The 23609-nt window shown below is 34.5% G+C and overlaps 3 protein-coding genes across 4 annotated transcripts; 1 reads left to right on the top strand and 2 right to left on the bottom strand.

Annotated features, from left to right (window-relative positions):
- Window positions 1-720: 720 nt before the first annotated feature.
- On the bottom strand, window positions 721-7547 carry LOC127792687 (uncharacterized). Of its 2 annotated transcripts, none has more exons than XM_052323313.1 (4): window positions 7393-7547; window positions 5983-6016; window positions 3579-5210; window positions 721-1514 (listed from the first exon to the last, which is right to left on the bottom strand). In XM_052323313.1, coding segments are annotated over exons 2-4 (2040 nt in total). In that variant the 5' UTR covers window positions 5984-6016; window positions 7393-7547; the 3' UTR covers window positions 721-1107. The 2 variants fall into 2 exon arrangements, with proteins under 2 accessions (XP_052179273.1, XP_052179281.1); XM_052323321.1 differs by having other exon boundaries at window positions 1308-1525.
- A 4549-nt stretch (window positions 7548-12096) lies between these two features.
- On the top strand, window positions 12097-15474 carry LOC127812878 (probable inactive receptor kinase At4g23740). Its single transcript, XM_052353820.1, has 2 exons — window positions 12097-13776; window positions 14437-15474. The coding sequence occupies exons 1-2, from the start codon at window positions 12552-12554 to the stop codon at window positions 15105-15107; spliced, it is 1896 nt and encodes a 631-aa protein (XP_052209780.1). The 5' UTR covers window positions 12097-12551; the 3' UTR covers window positions 15108-15474.
- A 1096-nt stretch (window positions 15475-16570) lies between these two features.
- LOC127791596 (uncharacterized) lies at window positions 16571-22363 on the bottom strand. The gene is made up of 4 exons (XM_052321581.1): window positions 21914-22363; window positions 19684-20002; window positions 16984-17042; window positions 16571-16895 (listed from the first exon to the last, which is right to left on the bottom strand). The coding sequence occupies exons 1-4, from the start codon at window positions 22176-22178 to the stop codon at window positions 16864-16866; spliced, it is 675 nt and encodes a 224-aa protein (XP_052177541.1). The 5' UTR covers window positions 22179-22363; the 3' UTR covers window positions 16571-16863.
- Between the last annotated feature and the right edge of the window lie 1246 nt (window positions 22364-23609).

Genomic DNA, 23609 nt, shown 5'->3' with positions numbered 1-23609 from the left:
CGGACTTCTAAAAACGTGTGTTTCCTTTATCATTTTGCAAAATTCCTATGCGGGTTTAAGTATTAGTTTAAAAGTGGTACTTAAAAAGAGTTGGTTTATCATTACTAATGCCAGCATAACATTCTGGGGAAGATTCATCAAATATGATATTTCGTCAGTAAGACAACAATTGTCCTCGGCCAAAAAGAAGAAAAAAATGTGATGTTCTAGCAGTTCTGGGGGGCAAATTCATCTTCTAACCTGTCTACCAGTTGCCTATTATTCCAAAGCTGCATCATCTTGATTCATGCAGTAAGAGAACCCGGGATTATAGAGCTCGTTTCCAAAAGGATATAGTTTACCAAGGGCATGCCAGGAACAATAACCACAAGTATTGTTTTTTTCCCAAACCAACACTTTTCTTTAAAAAGAATTCCTAAACTTGCTCCCAAATTGTTTTTCAAAATACTAGTGATTTTTCCACGTGACCATAAAAACATTGGTTCAACTAGTGGTTCTTATGTGAGCCAAATTCAGTATTAGTTAAGAGTAGTAGTATGGAAATTAGTTTGGTTCGGATAGCATGTAGTTAGGATTAAAAAAAAAAAAACAGTATTAGTTTGGAGAAAAATCACCCACAACAATTGTTTATGAAAAAACTGACAACAATTTGTAACTTCCTCGCCAGTTATAGCATGCCCTTAAGAAGAATAAAACAGTACAAGCAAATGAAAATGAGAATTGTCAAAAACTGATTCCCTTGAAAACTCACCAGCATACAACCCCTCAAGGCAGCTGTAGAAGGAAAAGGCCGAAGCTCTAGTCCTTTGTGTGTTCAACTGGCTTGTAAGAATCTAATTTATTTACGTACGATTTATAAGCAAATACAAAGGAAAGGCTTACTTTCCTAATAGAGAGACAGGTTTTATGACTAAAGATATCAACAGGAGGGCAAGAACTACAAAACCACTATTTCTTTCTTCTTCTTTTTTTCGTTTTTTTCTCCTTTTGGAGAGAAATCAATCCACTACTTCATCTTGCGCAAAGGCAAATGACTATAAAACTAAAAACTGACATGAGAGATTGATTTGTACATACTAAGGAGTCAACTTGATCAGAGTTGCAAGATCACAAACCGAATAAGTTGTCGCTTGCACCAAATATAGAAGCACCAAACTGTCTTGTATTTAAGTCACTACCATCCAGGGCAGAACCAAAGCGATCAAGCCACTGAGTGGGGCTTGAACTTTCAGCCTCCTCTACCCACTCCGAAGTCATATCAATATCATCAAGTTGAAGAGGATCTACTTCTGAAGACTTGGACTTTGTCGATCTTGCTAACTTGAGATTGTAATTTATATAGATAAGGTCGTTCAGTGTTTCCTTGTCAATTTTGTTGCGCTTCTCAGAGTGGATTTGCTGAAACGTGGTCCACTGCCTCTCAAAAGAAGAAGTGCTGCAAACCTGACTCAATATTCTAATGGCAACTCGTTGCAACACAGGTGCAGAATCACCGTACTGCTCCCACCAAAGCCCTGCAATTTTTCTGCAGCTTGTTAACCATTTGAAGAGATAATTGGACAACACAAATGAGACAACATCGATGCTCGCATTCACCATATAATGCACTCAGGCTTATCCTCCTCATATTTTAGGCTTCTCCCTAAGCATTCACCATGGAATGCAAACACGCTTGTCCTCTCATATTTTAGATATCTATTTCTGATGTACTGAAAAGATTTATGTATGGTACAACTAATAGATTAACTTTGACACGTACATCCCCAAAAATGAAGAATACACTACAAGACTCGTCACTGAAATCATGGGTCAATCCTAAAAAAAAGAAAAAAAAAAAAACAAGGAAAAGAAAGGAAAACATGGGTCAATCAGAGCTTAAACTTGTCTAGCTGCAATTTTGCTACAAAAGCAAGATAGTCTATTAATCACTGGCTAACAGTCCAACTGAATGACTGGGAGCACCTGCAGAAATGCAGCAGCAGTGAGATGCATGACAGGTAACACAAAAGTGCATTTGGAACTTCTTGGCATTAGTTGGATATAGGTAGAAAACTTTATGATGAAAATTTACTATTTCTCCATATAAAGTAACAACAACAACAATCACAGGCCTTAATTCCACAAGATGGAGGCTGCATGAATTCTGGGTATCCAACCATCTGTATCCATGACCATATCCTTTGTAAGGCCACTAAATCCTATGTTCAATGGTTTCTCACCAAGGTCTCTTTGGTCTTCCTTTACCTCTTTTGCTACAAACTTCCTCCATTTCATCCATCCATTTCAAAGGTTTGTATAGTGATCTCCCTCACACATGTTCTTTCTTCATTTACAAAGTCAATATATAGAATAGAACTATGAAGCATAATATAATTATCTTCTTATTGTTTCAATTCAAAGTAAGGTTTGTGAATATCTTTTCACAGATTGCTAAGAAAAAACTTTTTTAAAAACTACATTGCTGTAAGGTTTTCAAAGTTGCATCATATAATGGGAAGCTAGTCCCTCAATGTTATATAAAGAACTAAATATCACTCGTGGACATGGACTTAACATAACATAGCACAGAAGAATCCTAATAGTTCCTTGTTTGTAACAAGAAAATTTCTTTAAACTGGGAAAAGACCTGTTTATAGAAAGACAAAACGTGTTGTGACTGGCAAGGAATTGGAAACAGTAAGAGTTGTACCAAAAAAGAATTTCATGCCTAAAGTTCTCATCATAGTTGTCAATCCTGTGCTAGAGAACCTAGTACAAATACATATTAACATCAGTGCATTTCAACGTACCATTTCAGACTTATTACCATATCTGCTATATGCTAAAAGATATATAATTTTATTCATAAAATTTAACCTGGATAATATAATATTACATATCTTTACTATTGTTAAATATATACCAAGCCTTTATCCCACTATGTAGGGTTGGCTAAATGAATTCCAATTTTATATTCATTTCCTTCATAACCTTATCTTCTAAAAGCCCCATATAGTTAATATCATATTGCTCGATATTAAGTTATTTCATAATATAACAATACTACTGGATATAGGCATATATATAAAACAATTTAAAATTTTCTACATATCCAAAATGAGAAACATAAACTTCTTCAATGCTCCTCCTTGTTATTTATTAATTAAATATTGATCAACTTTAACTAAGGGTTTAAGAGGGGTTTTTTCTTGTAAACTTTTGGTGGTTCTCTTTAAGAATGGTAAAGAAAAGTTTATATTTCTAACAATTAAAAATTAATTTTAAAAGGTTAATATATGTCAAAAGATAAGATATAAGTAAAGAGAGATAAGACAAAAGAGATTTGTTTATGGTAAAAGAAGCCAAATTTTTAATTGACATGCCCTAAATCTTTGTTAAATAAAAAATTAAAAGAACTAACAAAACATAAATATCTGGAACAAGCCAATACAGACCAATATATGAGCTGGTATGGAATGTCCTTAGTTTGGTAAAATTTTTCATCTGATATGGTACCTAACCACTGGTACACTATAGTATTCACAAATCACAACTATGGTTCTCATCTAACAACAGAGGCCAAGAAATTAGAGACATACCAGGTGAAACTGTATCAATTGCTTCCTTTGCAAGGTTACAACCAAATATTCCTGTTGCCCTTGTAAATAGAAGAATCTGATTTGTAATGTCTCGTCTCAATTCGGGCGTGGGGAGAAGTTTCTCCAGAACTCTGAAAAAATCTTCTTTTATAGTACCAAGAAATTTGATTTCAGGATTATATTGAATACTAGGATTCAAAAATGCTGCTGCAGAATGGAGAGGTGAATGGAAATTGTTGTGCCACTTTTTGTCAACAATATCCAAAAATGTCTTGCATTTAATCTCATCCATAATGTAGTATGTCCTTATTGATTCCTTGGCCCTGGTCATTAACTCATATATAAACCCCACAGCAGGCTTCCCCCCAGATACTTCTCTCAGCACTTTCAGAATCGGCTCAGAAACAGCAACACACTCTTCAATTGTTCTCCAGAACTCAACATCTTCAATAATGCCAATACAAGTTAAACTTTGAGGTTTATTTGCATAGGCAGGGTTCCCAGAAAACTCAGGGTTGTTGAACATTGCCTTCAACTTTGACCTCTGCTTTAATATAGACTGCAAGGAGAGGAAACTGGAAACAGACTTTGTGACACCAGTCTTGATGATTTCATGTCCCCCAGTGAACTTCTTCATCAGATCAAGCAACGAAGAATTATTGTATATGAGCTTCGTAATAGCTTGTGATTGTAGGATGCATCTATTAACCCAATCTACCTTAGAAAATTCATCCAAAATTGCATTCAAACATTGGGAAGCACATGGGGAAACGAAGATTGTTCCATAGTTCAGAAGTATATGGTTCACTATACCTGTACAGTTGAGCGTATTATCCACAATTATCTGCACAACATTTTCTGGGCCAAAATCTTGTATTACAGAGTCAAACAAATCAGCAAGGCATTTTATATTCTTGTAATATGCAGAAGCATCTACTGATTTGTGAAAAAATGTTCTGGATGGAGATGAAACTAAGAAGTTGATCAAGGCTCTTGATTTATTATCTGTCCATGTTTCAGCAATTATAGTACAACCTGTTGTAGCCCACTCTTTCTCAATATCTTTCGATTGTAAACTCACTTCAGACTTGATTCTATCCAACCATATTGTCTTGAGTGTTTCTGCAGATGGGCCTTTAAATCCATTCCCACACTTTCCTATTGCATCAATCATAAGCTGATATGATAAAGAACGAGCCACACTGAAGTCCAATTTATTCTCAAAAAAGAACAAAGCAATACTTCTCTCTGCATTTTCTTGGTCATTTGTATGGGAGAAACCCATTTGTAGGGTTGAAGGAAAAAGTTTTGAAATGGGAGATGCTGCATCAATCAACAAAAGAGCTTTGCTTGCAGAAGTGCTCACAGGGGCCTTGGCTTCAGTTGGCTTTTGCTTCTTAACAGTAGGAGTTTCCTTGATGTCCTCCTTTGTTACTATTATAGCCCTCACCCTATCAGTAACATCATCCCTTACTTTGGTACACGGATTTACACCTTTACTGGGAAGTCGTGATAAATGATGCTTTAATCTACTAATGCCGCCATTGAGAACTCTGCCGCAGAATTTACATCTCACCTTGTTTCCATCCAACTTATCAGCATACTCCCAACAAACATCTTTTTCTCGAACCACTGCCAGAACAAAACAAAAACCATTAAGCCAAAAAAATTCAGTTAGTTTCCTTTTCTCCACTATCTAATCAAAGAATTAATTTTGAAATTTTGGCACAGCTTAATTTATTTCTAATGAATATAAACTTAAAAACAAACCAAAAGGGAACTTTTCCAATTAGAAAGATATTATTTGCTTTTAAGGTTCTAATTTCACATGAGTGCAGTCATAACCAACTAATAAGCATCCCTTAATATGGTTAGATGTAGATTACTGGGACAAGTCAATGTTGACTTTTCTTCAATTTACAGGTGCTGTGATCGGACAAACTTCTAAATCACATCCCATAATTGAAAGGTTACCTTATCCATAGTTATTACTTATCTTTGGGTTATAACTTCATAAACACAGGATCAGTAATTATAACTAGAACAACAACAACAATCACAATCCTTAATCCCACTAGGTGGGGTTGGCTACAGGGTCAATAATTTATAATTGAAGGTCAAAGTCAATATCTAATAAGATTCATCAAATTACCTTTTTTGACCAAAACCAAATTTTGCCAATGATATAAGAAGTAAAATTATGAAAATTTCTTTTTTCTTTCCTCTTCATTTTCTTCTTTTTCCAGTGTAATAATATTAGGTTACACGTGTATAAGAAGCTTCAGAAACCAGATAATGCCAACTAACATGAAGATGATAAGCCCAATAGAAAGCAATTAAATTGCTTCAAGACAACTTAGTTTCTTAAACAGGGATTTATAACAAGAAAAAGGTTTGGACTTACTGATGATTGAGATGTTCTGCTTCCTTTGAACTTACTAAAACAGGGAGAAAACCAAAGTCAATAAACAATATTAGAAAATAGTTAATTTGGGGTGAGGGTGAACAAAATAGAAGAAAACAAACTAACTCAGGCATCAAGTATGGGAAGAGAATTAAATTAAAAGAAAAAGTATGGGAAGAGAATGAGAGAAAAAAGAAAGTTTTAAACTAGCTACATCAATTAATAACTGATTTGATAATATAAATGAACATGTTTAGAACTCATAGTTTGACGGTTAAGTGCTCGGTGGTAAATAGTCAGAACCCTCTAGCATAAAAACTGCACTAGCACCATAATTATGAGCAATGAAGCAAACATTTAGCTATCAACAGTAGGTTGATTTATGAGCCCACACCAATTTTAGATCTCAAATATGATGATGTCCCATATTCCAGGAAATGGAAGGGTTTGGCTTATCTCTGGGGATAACATACCTAAATAAGCATTTTTCCAAGAATCTTACTAAGACAATCAAAGCAAGTAATTAAATAGTTGCTTTACAAGACCACATTGCAAGAAATTGAACTTAAAAACACAAATGTCCCAAGAACTACGCCCCTGAAAAACATCCCAGTCTCAAAAGTAACTGCAGAACATTCTTCTTCAATTGTTGTTATAGATGGTGACAACCTCATACACTCACTTGAAAATTTGATGTTCAGAAATCAGAATAAAATGTATGGAATTCGTCAAGACAATAAAGAACAAACTCCAAAATGCATGCCAAAATTCAAATTCGCATCAGAATTCTTCAGAACCGACATTCCCCAAAATTTTGTAGCAAAATGAATTTCACAAAGTATTTTCCACCCCTTGAATTCATCACAACCACTACTGGAGTCAAAAATCTTGAAGAAGTTAGGGTTTTATCAACTCTCATCAATACCGCCTCAGCCGCGATAGATTAAAACAGCATGCGAAAGTTCGAATTGCCTGTTTGATTGATTTCTTTTACTGTTACCACACTCTCAACTCTCTATAATAGCTTCATCAGCGTCAGCAACCAACACGATTCACATCAGAAGTGCAACAAACAAATTTTCTGTTCGTTTGCTGAGAAGAGCAGATGAGAAAGAAAAAAGGAAAACAAAAAACTAATGCAACAACAAATTGAACTGATTGCATCTGCATTAAGATTCAGAAATATTTCCATTTAGGGAGATTTCTAACATATCAAACAAATTTAGGAACTGTGTTTTAACATTTTCTGTGGTTTACTCCAATTTTCTCTGCAACCAAACAGGTTTTGTGAATGCAGATATAAATATAGGTTCGAACTTCAACCGCAGGAGACAATCGAACAGAGAAAATAGAGGAAGTTGAAGCAAGAGAAAAAGAAAATAGCGAGAAATATAATTGAAGAGAGCTTACAGAGATAGAAAGTGAGAAGTTATCGCCCCGGATAGAGAGATGGAATCGGAACTTGCAGATTTAGAAAATTTGTTCATTTATCGCGATATTTTGGGAAGGAAGGTTAGGGTTTTATTCAGCTGCCTTTCTGATCTTCTCATCCTTCTCGTTTTCCATTTTCTTTTTTTCCTAGGAAAAATGGACTTTAATATTTCTTTTCTGTATCTGCAGAGGGCGATATATCGCGTACCGAAACGTTTCACCGAAACATTTCGATGTCCAAACGCGCCTGATCGAGACGACGCCGTTTTAGTTCGATAAATAGCTAAATGTAAATTGTATTTAAACCCCTGTGGTTCTGCCCATTGCACATAGACCCGCTTTAAAAATGTCTTCCTAATTTTTTTTTCCAGACATATTCTTACAACAATCATCGCAGCTCTCTGTACTCGTACCCTCGATTATGAAAAAGAAGATAAATTGTAGATTAGGCATTTGGTCCTTACGTAAAAAAAGAATCAAACTCACAACCCACCAAACTACACCGGTATATCACTTATCTTTTTATCATTTGATCTATGCCTTGTAAACTTTTAAAACATACATTTTGTTAGTTTAAAAATGTATTTAGATAAATTATATAAATAAAAAATTAAATCACAATAATTGTTAAAGACATTTTAAACCATAAAGATTAATAAATAGTATTCCAAGATGTATTAAATTATATAACTTAAAAAAAAGCTCATTAAGTAAAGCCAAATACATAAGAAAATTAAAAAAGAAATAGAGATTTTTTAAGTCCAATCAATAAGACTCTAAGTCACGGTTGTAGCACTATTATAAAGTTTTTACTATTGCTTGAATCACTTTTCCAGAGAATATACTTTTCTAAACATCGTTGTTAAACAAAGATAATTTAGCATTGTTGTTGAATTATTTTTTGTTTTTTTTTTTTTTATAAATTTAGCCAAATTAACGATGCATTTTTAGTCAAATAAATTTATTATTGTATCCAGATAATAATAATTTAAAAAATATATTTAATTTTATCATATGTTATGTGTTGATCAATAATAAAAAATTATTTTTAATGATAAAATTATCAAAAAATGTTTGTGTAATTAATATTATTTGATAAATTTAATATTTTGTAATTTTAAATATTAATCCAATAATTCGTGTAAAAAGTAATTTTATTTTATAACAAAAGCTCTAAAATTCTACTCAAATAATGTTCGTGCCCAGACTGTCCTGTTTATTTATTAGTATAACTTATGTTGCACGGAAACACCTCATAGATGTCGTTTTTCCATTTTCAAAACGTTTCTTATTTTCGTTTCAGACTTTATTTATGTTTATTTTTTAGAAAAATATCTGTTTTCACGTTTTTATTTTCTATCGAAAACGTTTCCCATTTCCGTGCAACATAAAATATAACTAAGACACAACCCATTAGGGATTTGCCACCGCTATACCTCAGCACAACATGATCCTGTCATTTTGGTACGGCCCAATCAGGAGGACAGCATGACATTGCCAATATATAGGTTGCACGAAAATAAAATGAGAAAATATTTTTAATATAAAATAAAAATGAATAAATGGATATTCTTTTAAAAGAATATGCGTAAATAATTTTAAAACGAAAAATAGTTCAAAAATATCGAAATGACATTTTTGAGTCGTTTCCGTGCTAGATTGGCCATCATGGCCATTTGATCCTAGTATGTTTGAAGAAATTTTTAAAAAAATTATAAAAGTAAAAAAAACATTAATATATCAAATAGTCTTTATAATAATTTAAATTTTGAAGTTATTGTTATATTTAACATTTACTTTTGTTTGTCATTGCTCATTAGAGCATTACACATTAGTCTAATTACTAGTATTACAATTTATTATAATAAATTTAAGTTATATTTTTAAAATTATGGATTCAATTTAAAAGATTAAAAACACCATTTTGTGAAGAGGTTATGGGATCTAAATTATAATTTCACTAATCTATGGATGATTTTAATAAAAAAATTGTAAGTTTAATTACGAAAGATTCACAATTAGCACACATTGAAGAAGCAGAACATAATATTTTTTATTTTTTTAAATTTAATATGGTCTTTAATCAATTTGTTTTCATCTACTTAACAATTGATCGCGAATAAATTATTATAAATAAAATAAATATAAATGATTATGAGATTTATAATTTAAATTTTAAAATTGATACAATGTGAACTTTCAAAATGTTAGAGGTTTATTTATATTTTATAACAAATTTTATATCTTAAAATAATTGTGAAATACTTTCTAAAAAAATATATATTTTTTCAATTTACATAAGTTGGATAATTTGATCCAATAATCTAACTTGTTAAGATTAAGGTTGGCTCAGCACATGATACGATCATCTTTTTCTATAATCATTTTATTAGGGATCTATGAGTTATGTCAGAATTTTCTTTTAATATAAGTCAAATTTAACTCAATTCATCAAAAGAAATGACGCACATGGCTCATCTTTGACAAATAAATCCTTAAAAGAAAATCAAGTTTGATAATGATTTGTTTGGAGCCAAGATTGGTTTTAGAAGAAAACCAACTTTGATAAATTCTATTAAGACGATCAGATGAAAAGAAAAGAGAGAGAGAGAGAGAGAGAAGCTAAGAAGGTTGGTGAAGATTAGGTTATGTTAGGCTAAGAGAAGAAAAAACTTACCAATTTGAATGGCTTTATTATGCGGCGGTGCATTAAGGTCAAAGTTTGAAAGGGCATGTGACCAAATTAAAAGCGACCACGGCGCCCCGCCTTCGACGAATAAATCCTTAAAGTTAAAGCCCCCTCTCCTCTCCCAAAGCCTTAATCCAACTTTGCTTGCTAATTAACAATCATCAGCTTCGGAATCCAAGTAGCTGGATTATCCAGACTTTGATTTTTATTTTCTCCAGCATAACGTCATGGAATTCCTTTGGAATCGTGCCTAATTGGTACAAAAATAGTGTCATTAGACCAAAATTTTATAAAAAATGAATTCTTACCTTATATTATATTTTAATTCTATTATTCTATGGGTAGTCAATTTATTTCAATAAGTTGGCGAAGAGTTGTATTTAATGAATAGCATAAATAAATTATCTTTTTAATAGTAACTCAAGTGATCATTCATCTCTCATAATAAATAAATGAGATAACATGTTTGATTTTTTTATATTTCTTAATATAATTATATTTGAAAATAATATTAAGGATCGTGATTAATAACGGTATCATTAATTATGTGTCGTATTCTTATTGAAAAATATGTTAGATAGAAGAGACAATAACACACAATCTACTTAATCTTCTCTAATAATGAAGCGCCATATAATTAATGATATCATTATAAGTTATAATTCTTAATATTATCTTATTTTTTATATATTAATTAAAACATGAATTTGAGTAATTTCTCTAGTTGTTGTATTGTTACATAATAATTTACAAAATTAATTTAATAATGTAAATAATTGGGGTCTCGGAATTTGTGTTTTAACTTTTTCTTTTCTTTGGGTGGGGGGTAAAGAAATATAATCTTTTGGTAGTGTGGGAAAAATAAATAAAATAATGGGAAAGGGGTAACGCTGCTAACCAGGGAAGGGAAGGGAAGGGAAGGGAAGGGTATCCGTATTCGGCGGCAATCTGTCTGAGAGGGAGGGGAGAAGAGAAGAGAAGTCAACCCTGGAATTTGAAGGAATCCGGGCTCTTTTCCTCATCAACCACCCCCACACCCACTCAGGAATTATACGCCGCCTTGGATTTCTAATTCCAGCTTTGTTGTTTGTCTTTCCTTCTTTCTTTATCTTTTAAACACAAAAGTTTGACCCTAACTTTATCCTCCCTAATGGCCAAATGTTTTCCCTTTTGGTACTTTTAATGCAGTTTCACAATGGCAGGGTTATTTTTAGCTAAATTTACTCAAAACTTTATGTAATTTTACAGTATTGATTTACGTTTTGTATATTAAGTTTGTATAATTTTTTTTAAATGCGTGTTAGAAAATAAAAATATTTTTTTAAATATAAAAATAAACACATTTTTATTTAACAAATAAAGTAGATATTATCATTAATATGAGCGATTTTGCATCATAAATATGTTTATATTTAAAGAAGGAAAGAGTTAATGATATTATTATTAAGGGTGTGTTTGATAGCATGAAATTTTCATAGAAAACGTCATATCCAAGAAATTTAATTCCATCACTGTTGTTTGACACACAATATTTTTCATGGAATTTAATTTCATGGTACAATCATTTAAAATATATTTTGACCTAATTTTCAAAGGGTGATGGTTTTTATTTTCCATAGAAGATGACAAATGTTTTCCTTATATTTGATTGTATTTAGTTGGAAAAGGTATCTTCCATGAAAAATAAAAATCACCATCCCTTGGAATCAATTTTTCATATAAATTAGGTCAAAATATGTTTTAAATAGTTGTACCATGGAATTGAATTCTATGCAAAATATTGTGTGTCAAAAAATAATGATGGAATTAAATTTCTTGGATAGACATTTTTTATGAAAATTTCATGTTATCAAACACACCCTAAAATTTAATTTAAGAAAAGAAGAACAATAAAAAAAAATAAGTAACATGGTGGGAAACATCCGATTAAAAAAATAAGCACTTTGCTAAACTGTTACAAGTTTATAATATTTATCTCTAAGAAGACCCGAGAGAAAAGCAAGCATGGTGGGGAAGGTTCCCCTTGGCCAAATAGAAATCTTAATTCTCAATCTCCCAAATCGTCTTCTTCTTTCTTAAGTCCATTCATCCTTCACCTTCTTCTTCCTCCGTTCTCTCTGCTAATCACCATTTATCGTCTAATCCTTTCTGCTCCCACAAGCAAAAATAACCAGGCCCCTCATCATCATCATCATCATCATCTCTCTCTGTAACGTAACTGCCAGTCCCTTCAAGTTTCAGCAGCCCATCTTTTAATTCCCATTCACTCAATGTTTCTACAGTTACACCAAGGTTCAATCAATGAGGCAGAGGACTATCTGCCTGGTGTTTCTTGGGCCAGTTTTGGGTGGTGAAGCCTGGAGAGTTTCGTCTTTCTTTCCTTCATTTTCCCACCTGCCTAAAGACGAGGATACACAACTTTAGGTTCGATCATTGAGTGAGTGAACAAATGGCCGGCAAGTTCATTTTCTTAGCAATTTTCTTGCTGCAAGCTTTTTTCCTGCCGGTGAACGGTGAGCCAGTGGAAGATAAACAAGCCTTGCTTGACTTCATGCAGGAAGTTTCCTATTCACGCCCTTTGAAGAGTCTCAACTGGAATAAGAGCACCTCAGCCTGCAGGAACTGGACTGGAGTGACCTGCAACCATGATAAATCGCGAGTTATCGCTCTTCGGCTGCCTGGATTCGGGTTCCAGGGGCTATTACCATCGAACACTCTTGGCCAGTTATCGGCTCTTGAAATCTTGAATCTGGCATCCAATGGCGTGTCGGGTTCTTTTCCTTCTGAATTTTCCAGGCTTGGAAAGTTAACTTCCCTCCATCTTCAGTTCAATGACTTCTCTGGACCATTGCCTGTGGATTTCTCGGTTTGGAACAATCTCTCAATCATCAACTTATCAAACAATGGTTTTAATGGAAGCATCCCTTCTTCCATTGCAAGTTTAACTCACCTCAAAGCACTGAATCTTGCCAACAATTCACTTTCCGGCGAAATTCCAGACCTGGATCTCCCTAACCTGCAACTGTTAGATCTATCCAACAATAATCTCACTGGAACTATACCTCAATCTCTTCAAAGGTTTCCAAGAGAGGCATTTTTGGGTACCAATCTTTTGACTGGAAATTCGACAGCTCCACCTCTTCCACGCAATGAACAACCAGCAAAGAAATCTTCAAACCTCAGTGAAGCTGCAATACTAGGAATCGCAATTGGTGGCTGTGCTCTGGGATTAGTGGTCCTAGCTGTTCTAGTGATGGTTTGCTACTTGAAGAAAGATGGCGAAGATGGGATCTCGGCCAAGTCTGAGAAGAGAACAGGGTCTGTGGAGAAAACAATTTCCAGGGGCCAAGATGGGAGTGGCAGGCTTGTATTCTTTGAGGGCTGCAATCTTGCATTTGACTTGGAAGACCTGTTGAGGGCCTCCGCTGAGGTGCTCGGAAAGGGTACGATTGGGACAACTTATAAAGCGGCATTAGAAGATGCAACAACAGTGGTGGTGAAGCGGTTGAAGGAAGCAAGCATGGCTAAGCGAGATTTCGAGCAGCATATGGAAGTTGTTGGAAGTATCAGGCATGACAATGTGGCTGCATTAAGAGCATACTACTATAACAAGGATGAAAAGCTCATTGTGTACGACTATTACAGTCAGGGGAGCGTTTCTGCCATGCTACACGGTATTTTAAACAATTTTGAATCACTACTGTTCTTCTAGAATCGCTTACATAAATTCAGTTCATTACCACAACTTTATTACTAGCAATTTCAATATGCTTTCTCGTGGTGATCAATTCTATTTCTTTACTGTAAGCTAATCCTTTCAACTCAAATAAACTTCTGTTTGAGAGTTGCTAATTTTATAGACAATTACTTCTAAACACAATCGTGTGGGATAAGAACCAATTAAATGGATCAAACCAGGCTTGTCTTGAAGATTATAGGAAGGAAGCGCTTGCCCTCTCCTCACTGGCTTATAAAATGATTTTCTATTCGACAGGTTACTCTGTCCTTGTCAGATTTCCAGCAATTCCTTGTAATCAGTTCTTGATTTTGACACTTTTACAATGTGGTCCGTCTTTGATTTTGGCTCAAGTTTATGGCAATAACTCTGTCTTAGATTTTGCCTTATTTACATGTCTTAGTAACATCAACTGTTACGAATCATCTGAATTCTAATACAAAACTAGTCATAGATTTAGAAGAAAACAATCCACTTCTAGCTCTCTGCATCTCCTATCCTATCCTGCTATCATTGAACTGTGCATAGAAACATCTGCGGAAGGTTCTCTACCGTTACATGAAGTACAAAAACGTTCTAACAGATCCTAATGTTGCAGCTAAACGAGGTGAATGCCGGATTCCTATAGACTGGGAAACCCGGCTGAGAATCGCAATTGGTGCAGCAAGAGGCATGGCTCACATCCACACACAAAATGGGGGGAGGCTCATCCATGGAAACATCAAAGCCTCAAACATCTTCCTCAACTCCCAAGGCTACGGTTGCTTGTCTGAACTCGGCTTGGCAACCTTGATGAGCCCGACAACCTCTCCGGTCACGAGGAATGTAGGGTACAGGGCTCCCGAAGTAACAGATACCAGAAAAGCATCCCAGGCATCCGATGTCTACAGCTTTGGAGTTTTGCTGCTGGAGCTTCTGACCGGAAAGTCTCCAATCTACTCCACAAGGGGGGATGAAGTTGTACACTTGGTTAGATGGGTTCATTCCGTAGTTAGAGAGGAGTGGACTGCTGAAGTATTTGATATAGAGCTTTTGAGGTATCCCAACATAGAGGAAGAAATGGTGGAAATGCTGCAAATAGGGCTGGCTTGTGCAGCCAGGATGCCGGAGGAGAGGCCTAAAACGCCTGATGTTCTGAGAAGAATTGAGGACATTCGGCGGATAGGCGCCGGCAATCGGCTGTCGCCGGAAAACAGATCGGAAGACTCGACGCCGGCACGGACACCGGTGGTGGCTGAAGAAGGATCCCCTCCAGTTCCAGTTCCATAGTCACAGATTCTCATCGGATTGTTAGTTGTCATTAGATGATTATTTTTTTGGGGGGGTCAACCATTGGGACATGATTTCAATTGTTTTGGTCATGCTGTTGCTATTTGCCTCGTTTGTATTTGATTGACTACTATTGGGACCGCAGATTAGTTTAACTACACATGAAAAGTGAGGTTTTTGGTGTCAATTTGTTAACAGTGTTGTTTCTGTTTCAATAGCCATATTCAAAGTTAGGTATTGGTATTAACCTTTTCAGGATAGAGTCAACAATATATATTCGTTTAGTATCTGCTTTTGCAATGGTCATCCCCACAGAAGTGTAACCAACCATGATTAAGTTAGGGAAGGAAACCCCGAGTTGGCTGCTGCTACTTTTTGCTCAACTGTTTTTGATAATTTCCATCATATGAGAACATATTTTATGTTTTAAGAGACATTTTAAATCAATCATACATCGTAAATAATAAGAATAAATTTATAAATAATTCTCAAAACAAATGTTAAGTGGTTGGATCACGATAAGATAAAATTCGCGTAAATAGATTATGAGTTCAATTTTTTATCTACGTAATAAAATAAAATTTATTAAATATATTTATAAATTTACTCTTATTATAAACACGTGATAACATATTATTATTAATTTGAAACATTGATAATAGGTACAAAATACTTTCTCACCCACCCACCCCTAATAGAAAAGCTTTATATAAATTTCACCTATTACCCTTATGGTTTGAATTATTTTTACAACTACCTTCGGTAATTTAATTTTAGTATTCAGTTTTTATAATTTATTTTTTTAGACAAAATTTTGACCAGTTCATTTTGAAATAAAAAATCAAACCATAGAGACCAAAAATATTAAAACTAAACCCACAAGGGTATGGTTTGGCTAAAATTTAACTAAATTTTTTTGCAACAGATAAATAAATCTCTCCATCCCCATACCCGGGCCAGTATCCTCATTCCAATTGGGATGGGAGTGCATGCAAGCTTTATGATTTCTTTATTGGTTATTTCTTTCATTGTAAGTTTGTAGATCTTAAAAATCCAAAATCAAGCTGAACCAACATTTATATTCACTTTACTGCTCTGATTTTGCTTTTTTTATTGTTACAGAACTAAGTCACGAGCTAATATAATAGATTGGCAAACATGAAACAACAAGAAGAATCATGTGCCTTAATCCTGTCACGTGAAGTTGACTACATGAATAAATTAGACATCCAGCTATTTTTATTCACGATCGTATGCTTTATAAGGCCTCCACAAACACACAAAAGGAAGAAAAATCAAGTTCTGAAGATGAATGATGTTCCGTTTGAGCAAAATTTGCCATGGAAAAATCATGAATGAATTCTAGAAATCTTGTCACCTCTATCCAAGGTTGTATTCGTATCCTTTGTGAGGTCTCCACACTCAAAAATAAAAGAAAAAATTAGTTCTGAAGATGGATGATGTTCTGTTGCAATGGCGACACTACCTTATATATAGACTGAAAGAACTAATAATCACAATCAAATACATCCAATGTGAGATTTGGCTTATGGAATAAAACAATTGGAAGGGTAAACTTTAGAAGTATGAGCTACACTATCTTGCTTGTCGGTTTAATTCTGAGAACACTGTTTCACAAATAGGACAAATTCAATCACCTTTTTTTTTTTTTTGGGTAGCAAACAAATTCAATCACCTTTACATGGCAGGAATAAGGGCTTGGTTCTGGCACGGTATGGCAAATACAACACGCAACTTATTTCCGCACAATTCTTGTTTTGACCCCACCTGAAAAGTGGAAACACAAAGATTTCAGGATCAAAACAATAATCAACCAAAGATTAGTCAGATGACAAGATACTTTGTTTGTCCATACCTTCTACTTCCTCGAATTGAATTTCCTTCTCCAGATCAGCGGCTGCATGATACTCAAAGCTGCCAAAGCACGGCAAGCATACATAAATATAAACATATGTATAACTTCATACCTACGGATATGTAGCCGCCTATACATCCAGGAACTCGACCAAAATTGCATAGAACAAAAAGGGCAATAGATAACTACAATTCAGAGCAACAATATTGGTGATAACAATCAAAGTAAAAAGTAGCCATAATATCTTCCAGTTTGTCACATTTCAATGACAACAAGAACATATCAAACCCTAATCTCACTAGGTGGTCAGCTGCATGAATTATAGCTAGCCAATCTTTTTTATTTATGTTTATATTTTATGGAAGGCCTTTATAACTCAAATTACACTTAGAGACTGGTTCCATTTCATCCACCATCTTCACAAAAACCGCTATTGGTCTTGTTCACATATGACCAAACCATCTTAATTGTGTCTCATCTCATGTATCTTAATTTCAGTAGTAGCCACTTGGACCTTATTATGAATAACCTTTTTTCTAATCTCATATTTTCTTGTATAGCTACACATCCATTTAAACATCCTCATTTCTATTGCTCTCATATTTTGCTAATATTGATCTTTACAAAGCCAATCTTATAACCGTCTTATAGAATTGTTCTTTTAACTTTACCTGAATCTTACTACACAAAAATATCACAACTAGTTGTCTACAAGAGAGTCAATGTTCCAAGAAACTTTATGGTATAGCACAAGAATAGTCAACTATCACTCAAGCTAGTCGAGGTGTTTTGGTCACTAGAATTGGCAGCTAATCTCACAACTGACTGTTAGTGGCTCAGCTGGCCTTGCAGGAAATATGGTTTTTCAATGAGGTTTCAAGGGTTGATCATCAAGGATGACAATCAATCTTCCTGAGATTTCATCCTTGCTTAAATTTGAATTGTTAGTCTTAGTTGACCTAGCAATCAATTGTGGGCCCATAAAGACCAGGTTTTTGTACATTCTGACTTTTTGGATGAATGCCTCAATCAAGTCTTACACAAAAGACCAATTACGGGAGCTTCAAAAAGGTCCTTGGGCAAAAAATAAGCTATCATTGGGACAAAGGAAGGTTTATGAAAGTGCATTAAGAGTTTATATACTCGAGAAAGCAAAAACAAGTCTCCTGGAGCTCAAAACAAGTATTATCAGGCACTTTAAAGATCCATTATCAAAGCTTTTTGTATTAAGCTCTGTAAAGTTTATATCTTCTTTTTTACTGCAGCGTTGCATTTTTGAGCTTGATTTCTCTATTTGGTGACTTGGTCCAAGCATGGGCAAAGATCTATAAACTCTATATATACCTTCATTATGTTGTTTGGCTGCCACAAGTCTGATCAAATCTAGGGGTTGTACATCAAGTTTATGAGGTGAACTTGTGGGAAAAACCTCAATAAGATTGATAATGGAACACAAGGTAGGTTTGCCTTGTAGATTATATGTAAGAATGATTAGCACCTAACTACCATAAAATCTTGTGTGTTCATTCCTGAGGTAGTTGGCTTAATTTTAAATTTAATATCGTTATTCGAAACATACAGCAAACAAAAATAATTAATAAAAATTAAAATTTGTTAAAAATTATATTGACACAATTCATCCCCTCTTGAGTCAAACCAAAAATAGGAGACCAACACCAGGAGTGAACCCAAATTTGTTTTCAGACATCTTGGTTTCTCTTCTTAAACTTTGCTCAATCACTCTCTTCCAAAGCTTCATAGTGTGACTCATTAGCTTAGTTACTCTATAATTCTTACAACTTTGAATATTTCCCCTATTCTTATAAATAGGCACTAAAGTGCTCTTCCTCCACTCATCTAGTATCCTCTTTTATTTAAGGATCACATTAAATAATTCTGTTTACCAAAAAATGCCCCCTTCTCCCATGATGCTTCTATTGGGATACTTTCTAGTCCAACTGCTTTTACTATTTTTCATTTTTTTTCAACACTTGCTTCATTTTGTTTTGACATGTACATCCATAGAACCAATTCCTAAGTATGCATTCATATATATTTGTGGTGAAGGCAGAACTATCTTGAACATCCTCTAAAAAGTTGAAATAACTACCTTGTCTGATATATTCAAAATTTCACTGTCTAACTTGATTTGACAGCTCTGCAATGCAAAAGTAATTTTTAGGAATAAGTAAAAAAAGACACCACGCTTCCTTGCATGTGAGGATATCTTCATATACACATTCTTAGCAGTTTCATTGGTGTATGAAAATAAGTGGGGTGGATATTGCAAAGAGCAACTTTTACATCATCTAATAGTTCTACAAGTTAATCCAGGTCCATTGTATAAACCTATGATGTAAATGTACCAACACCAAATAGATTGAATTGTACATTAAGAGCAACAAGATTTTTACCCAACAAGTGACATTTCAATTCATGAAAGGTAGAAAAGGATCAGCAAAAATTTTGAACCAGCTTCAATTCAGAAAGATTACAAGCCCAGAAGGGAAACCCCAGTGATAACTAGATTAAAGTAGCAATGAAGATGGGGAATATTCTTCTGAGATTAAGTATGCAACTATTCTGTGGCCGTGCATTGATAGCTAACATTATCCAGCATATTTAATGATATAACTAGGGAAAAAAAGGAATATCAACTATTTTTGTAAGCATGAATAGTAATGGCATATATGCATTTACCTATTGGAGAAAGCCACCTCAAGTTCATAATTTGATGTGCTCTTGTTAGCTTCTACTAAAACATTAACAATTTCAGTCTTCCGAGTACTAGCCATGAGTATATCATATTCGGTTGGAATGATAACTGCAAAGAAATTATCACTCAATTCACTCAAGCAAACCCTGTCAACAGCTGCTAGTGCTACCCGCCTCTTAAGTGCATTGGTCTCAGGATCAATCATGTAAATGGCAAAATCAGTAATTAGAAGAATACGCTGTTTCATCTTCCCTGAGCCAGTAAACTTGAGAACTTTGTCAGCAAAGAGAACTTTCTTGTCACCTGTAACAACAAAGCTGATTTCTTTTATCCAGAAAAGCAAAAATGAAAATAGAAAAAGTAAATTAAATAGTTAAAAAATGTCTATAAACTCAAAAAAAAAAAAAAAAGCATAATAAGTTTTCCCAATGTGTGTACTATGTTCCTGTCTAATGAAAGGAGGTCTCCAGCACATTTCTCCAAACACATGCAGAAAACTGCTCAGATACAACCTCTTAAGCTCTCAAATCTTCAAGCAGAAACAGCTCACAAGTAAGAACTAAGAGTTTTGAGGAGGACTCCGTCTCCACTAAGAAGTATGGATATGGATAAAAATATGAATATTGGACAGTCCAATTCAAGGGGAAATTGGAAATAACAAAGACAGGACGACCAAAAGGTTATACTGTTATACATCTTTGTAACTTGTAAGCTATGTTCTATTAAATCTGGGAAACCCAAAATGTAGTATCCACAATTAACATGTTTTTTGTACATGCATAACCATCATACAACTAAAACATGTGTCCATTGGTGACATAACTCATGTGACAAATCAAAATACATGTTAGGTACACCCCTTGTTGCACCCATTGACTTGCTTAGAATAAGATCTAATCCTTATCTTGAATTTTGTATCTTTATTGCTTCTAAATCACCATTTTCGTATCTGTTTTTTATTCATGCTTGTAATGGTACTTCTCAGATTATGGTTACTAGCCTATATGGGTCACAATTTCTCTCTCCCAAGTGAATTGTAATGAGTCAAATGAATGTGCTTTTTGATTGATTTAATTGATATCAAAGAAGAGAAGTTCAATTCACTTAAATAACATGAATAGTCAACTTGAATAATCAGGAACTACACTCAAAATAGTGGATGAGGAGAGGCAGAGACAACACTGACATCCCTAGGGGAAAGAAAGGCATTGTGTGAAGGGTATTACAATCCCTCTATGGGAAATTGCATTACCAAGTAGAAAGAGACTTCTCAAGAAACAGGAATCTAGTACATTTAGTTTCCTGGTGCTGTTTGTAAGCAAGCTCTATGGAACTGAAACACTCCATTGCAGTACCAAGGATTAACAGGGAAGCATGAATAAGAGGGTTACTAAGCAATCCCAGTAATCACAATCAACCAATTTAAATACTAAGAAACAAGGTTGATATTAAAATGAGATTAAGGAAATAGAACGACAGTGTTCAATAGAACTGACCAAACTCACCAAGTAATACAATGTACATGAGCTACCTACAAAACAGTCAGTTGCTAAAATATCTAATTGCTGTTCAGAAGCCTTAATTGGCCATGGGTCACAGGATCCAGATGCGCATTTCAAGCGAACAATTTTGAAAATTCCCTGGTACGAGATAATAATGTAAAGTAATGATAATTTGGCCAATCAAATTGGCTGAATTATCAGAGTCCAATAATATACTTCATAACCAGTGACAAATAGAAGCAAGAGGAACCTGATGGTATGCTGCTAATAAGTTCTACCTGTACTCCCATACCAATAACTCGTTGCCAACTCCAAGAAAGGTAGAGAGGGAGCCCAAGTAACAATTTTCTGCTTTTCCTCTTTTCCAAATTCTGAGTAGCCCAGCTCAATGTTCAAGGAGGCCAAGTTAAATGACCTTTTTGATGTCTTGCTTGCTAGATAGGTTCCATATTTTCTACATCAATAGAGTCTATCCCTGTTTATATTAAATTACAACAAAAACAAACACCTAGAACCAGATGGCTTCCCAACTTTTAACTAATTCACAGCTGAAATCAGGCTCAAAAACCTATATCATCAGCAATCGTACTAAACTAATCATTTGATTGCAAATTTTATCAAATCTGATCCACCAAGCCACAAATACACAATATTCACACCACAAATCACAGAAAAAAGCCATCAAACCAGGAAACGTCGAGTCGAGAATGACCTTGTTTCTCGAGGATCTTCGTGAGATAGGGACGCGAAGGGATGTCAACGTAATCACCCCTGTAGTCTCTGCGGCTGGAGGCTTTCCGGCGGATCTTGATCCCCATGAACGGCTCCTGATCTTCCGTCACGTTGCTATCGGACGGCCTGATTTTGATGATGCTTTCATCCTCACCGTCGTTTGCAGGGGTTTCTGACGGCTCGTTGTGGCGAATCGGTTGGGCGTCGGCGACTTGGACTCGGCGCTGCGACAAGAACCGGCTCATTCTTGGATGCGAATGTGGCTCCGATGGATCGCCGGAGGCGCCTTAGAAGGCGGAGATGCAACTTGCAAGTAGAATCGAGCCGGTTGGAGCCGTGGGTCCAGCCCAGAGCTGGCGGCTGGGGCTCGTGAAGAATTTCTCGAAAACCAAATTTGGGCTGCGGTAATAATAAAAATAAATAACAATAATATTGTGGCTGGCCAGTGGCTGCTCCACCTCCACCTCCACCTCCACCTGGACCACCTCCACCGTCAAAACCAACCAAGTTGCTGAAGGCTGAAGCCCAATTCTGTAAATTCTGTGGGCGAGTAATGCTAGTTGCCGACAGGTCATCAATTAATTATTAATATATTTTTATTTAAATAATTTAATAAAAAATATGTTAATAATTCATTCAAACAATAAATATAAATATTTAAACAAATTAACAATACACATCTCACTTAAATAATTTGATAAAAGATGTATTCATAATTAATTAATAAAATATCGTCAACTTAAATGTGTTAAAAGTAATATTACTTTAAGCTATTACAGTTTTATTATATTTATTTATGATTTGAGGTCATTTTTTATGATATTATATTTAAGGATACTCGTTATAAAAATTACACCAGTAATCAGTATGATATTATTTAATTCAATTAACATGTGAAAATTGGGTTAACAATATAGAGTCATGCTACATATACATTATTTTTGTACATCTTGGGCCACACAAAGTGTATCAATGACAAAAATATTCTGCGCCTCTCCATACGCCTCACGCGTCTCTATGCACCTCATAAGGATATTTTTGTTATTGATATACTTTTATATAGTCTAAAGTGTACACAAAGGTGTTCTAATAGTATTTTTCAACAATATAACGCCTATGGACGTGGCTTGACTCAAACTTATAAATAAATAAACTAATAATAATAATACAATGTGAGGTGATCAGTTGTTTTACTTGTTCTTTTTATATATATGAAAAATTAAAAATAAATGATGGATATTGGGTGCAAAAGCAGCCAATCATTTGGTAATTCAATGGCTGACGTCGGCAAATGTGGCCATTGGTCCCATAACCATCATTAGGATAAGATAAACGTTACATCGAAATGACCATACAAGTGTATTATTATTATTATTATTAAGGAAAGTAATTCAATTTAATCCTATTCTTAGTCAAATATTTAAAAATTAAAGAGAATGAATGAGCGAAGATGAGCTGTGTATGAGACATGATGTCCGCTTTTCTCGACATTCTTAATGATTTAATTTGATGATTATTCTGATAAGAATGTAATTACACCTAAACCCCTCAACTATTATATATATATATATATATTTTTACAAGGTGACCCCCTAAACCTTTTGATGTAATGATGATGACTCACCTCAAGAGTCATATAATAATTAGGAGAATGTAATGTAAATCCATCATCTGTT

Source organism: Diospyros lotus, chromosome 1 (assembly GCF_014633365.1).
Source record: "Diospyros lotus cultivar Yz01 chromosome 1, ASM1463336v1, whole genome shotgun sequence".
NCBI lineage: Eukaryota > Viridiplantae > Streptophyta > Magnoliopsida > Ericales > Ebenaceae > Diospyros > Diospyros lotus.
The sequence above is the reverse complement of the archived record's forward strand: the minus strand, read 5'-3'. Positions and strand labels throughout refer to the sequence as shown.

Excerpts from the sequence above, each read along its gene's own strand:
- LOC127791596 (XM_052321581.1), bottom strand. The coding sequence starts at position 22,178 with ATGAGCCGGTTCTTGTCGCAGCGCCGAGTCCAAGTCGCCGACGCCCAA. Across the intron at positions 17,043-19,683 it reads GAGGTGGCTTTCTCCAATAG|CTTTGAGTATCATGCAGCCG; the intron begins GTAAATGCATAT and ends GTGCTTTGGCAG. Across the intron at positions 16,896-16,983 it reads TCAATTCGAGGAAGTAGAAG|GTGGGGTCAAAACAAGAATT; the intron begins GTATGGACAAAC and ends TCCACTTTTCAG.
- LOC127812878 (XM_052353820.1), top strand. The coding sequence starts at position 12,552 with ATGGCCGGCAAGTTCATTTTCTTAGCAATTTTCTTGCTGCAAGCTTTT. Across the intron at positions 13,777-14,436 it reads CGTTTCTGCCATGCTACACG|CTAAACGAGGTGAATGCCGG; the intron begins GTATTTTAAACA and ends CTAATGTTGCAG.
- LOC127792687 (XM_052323313.1), bottom strand. Across the intron at positions 1,515-3,578 it reads AATTGATACAGTTTCACCTG|GGCTTTGGTGGGAGCAGTAC; the intron begins GTATGTCTCTAA and ends GAAAAATTGCAG.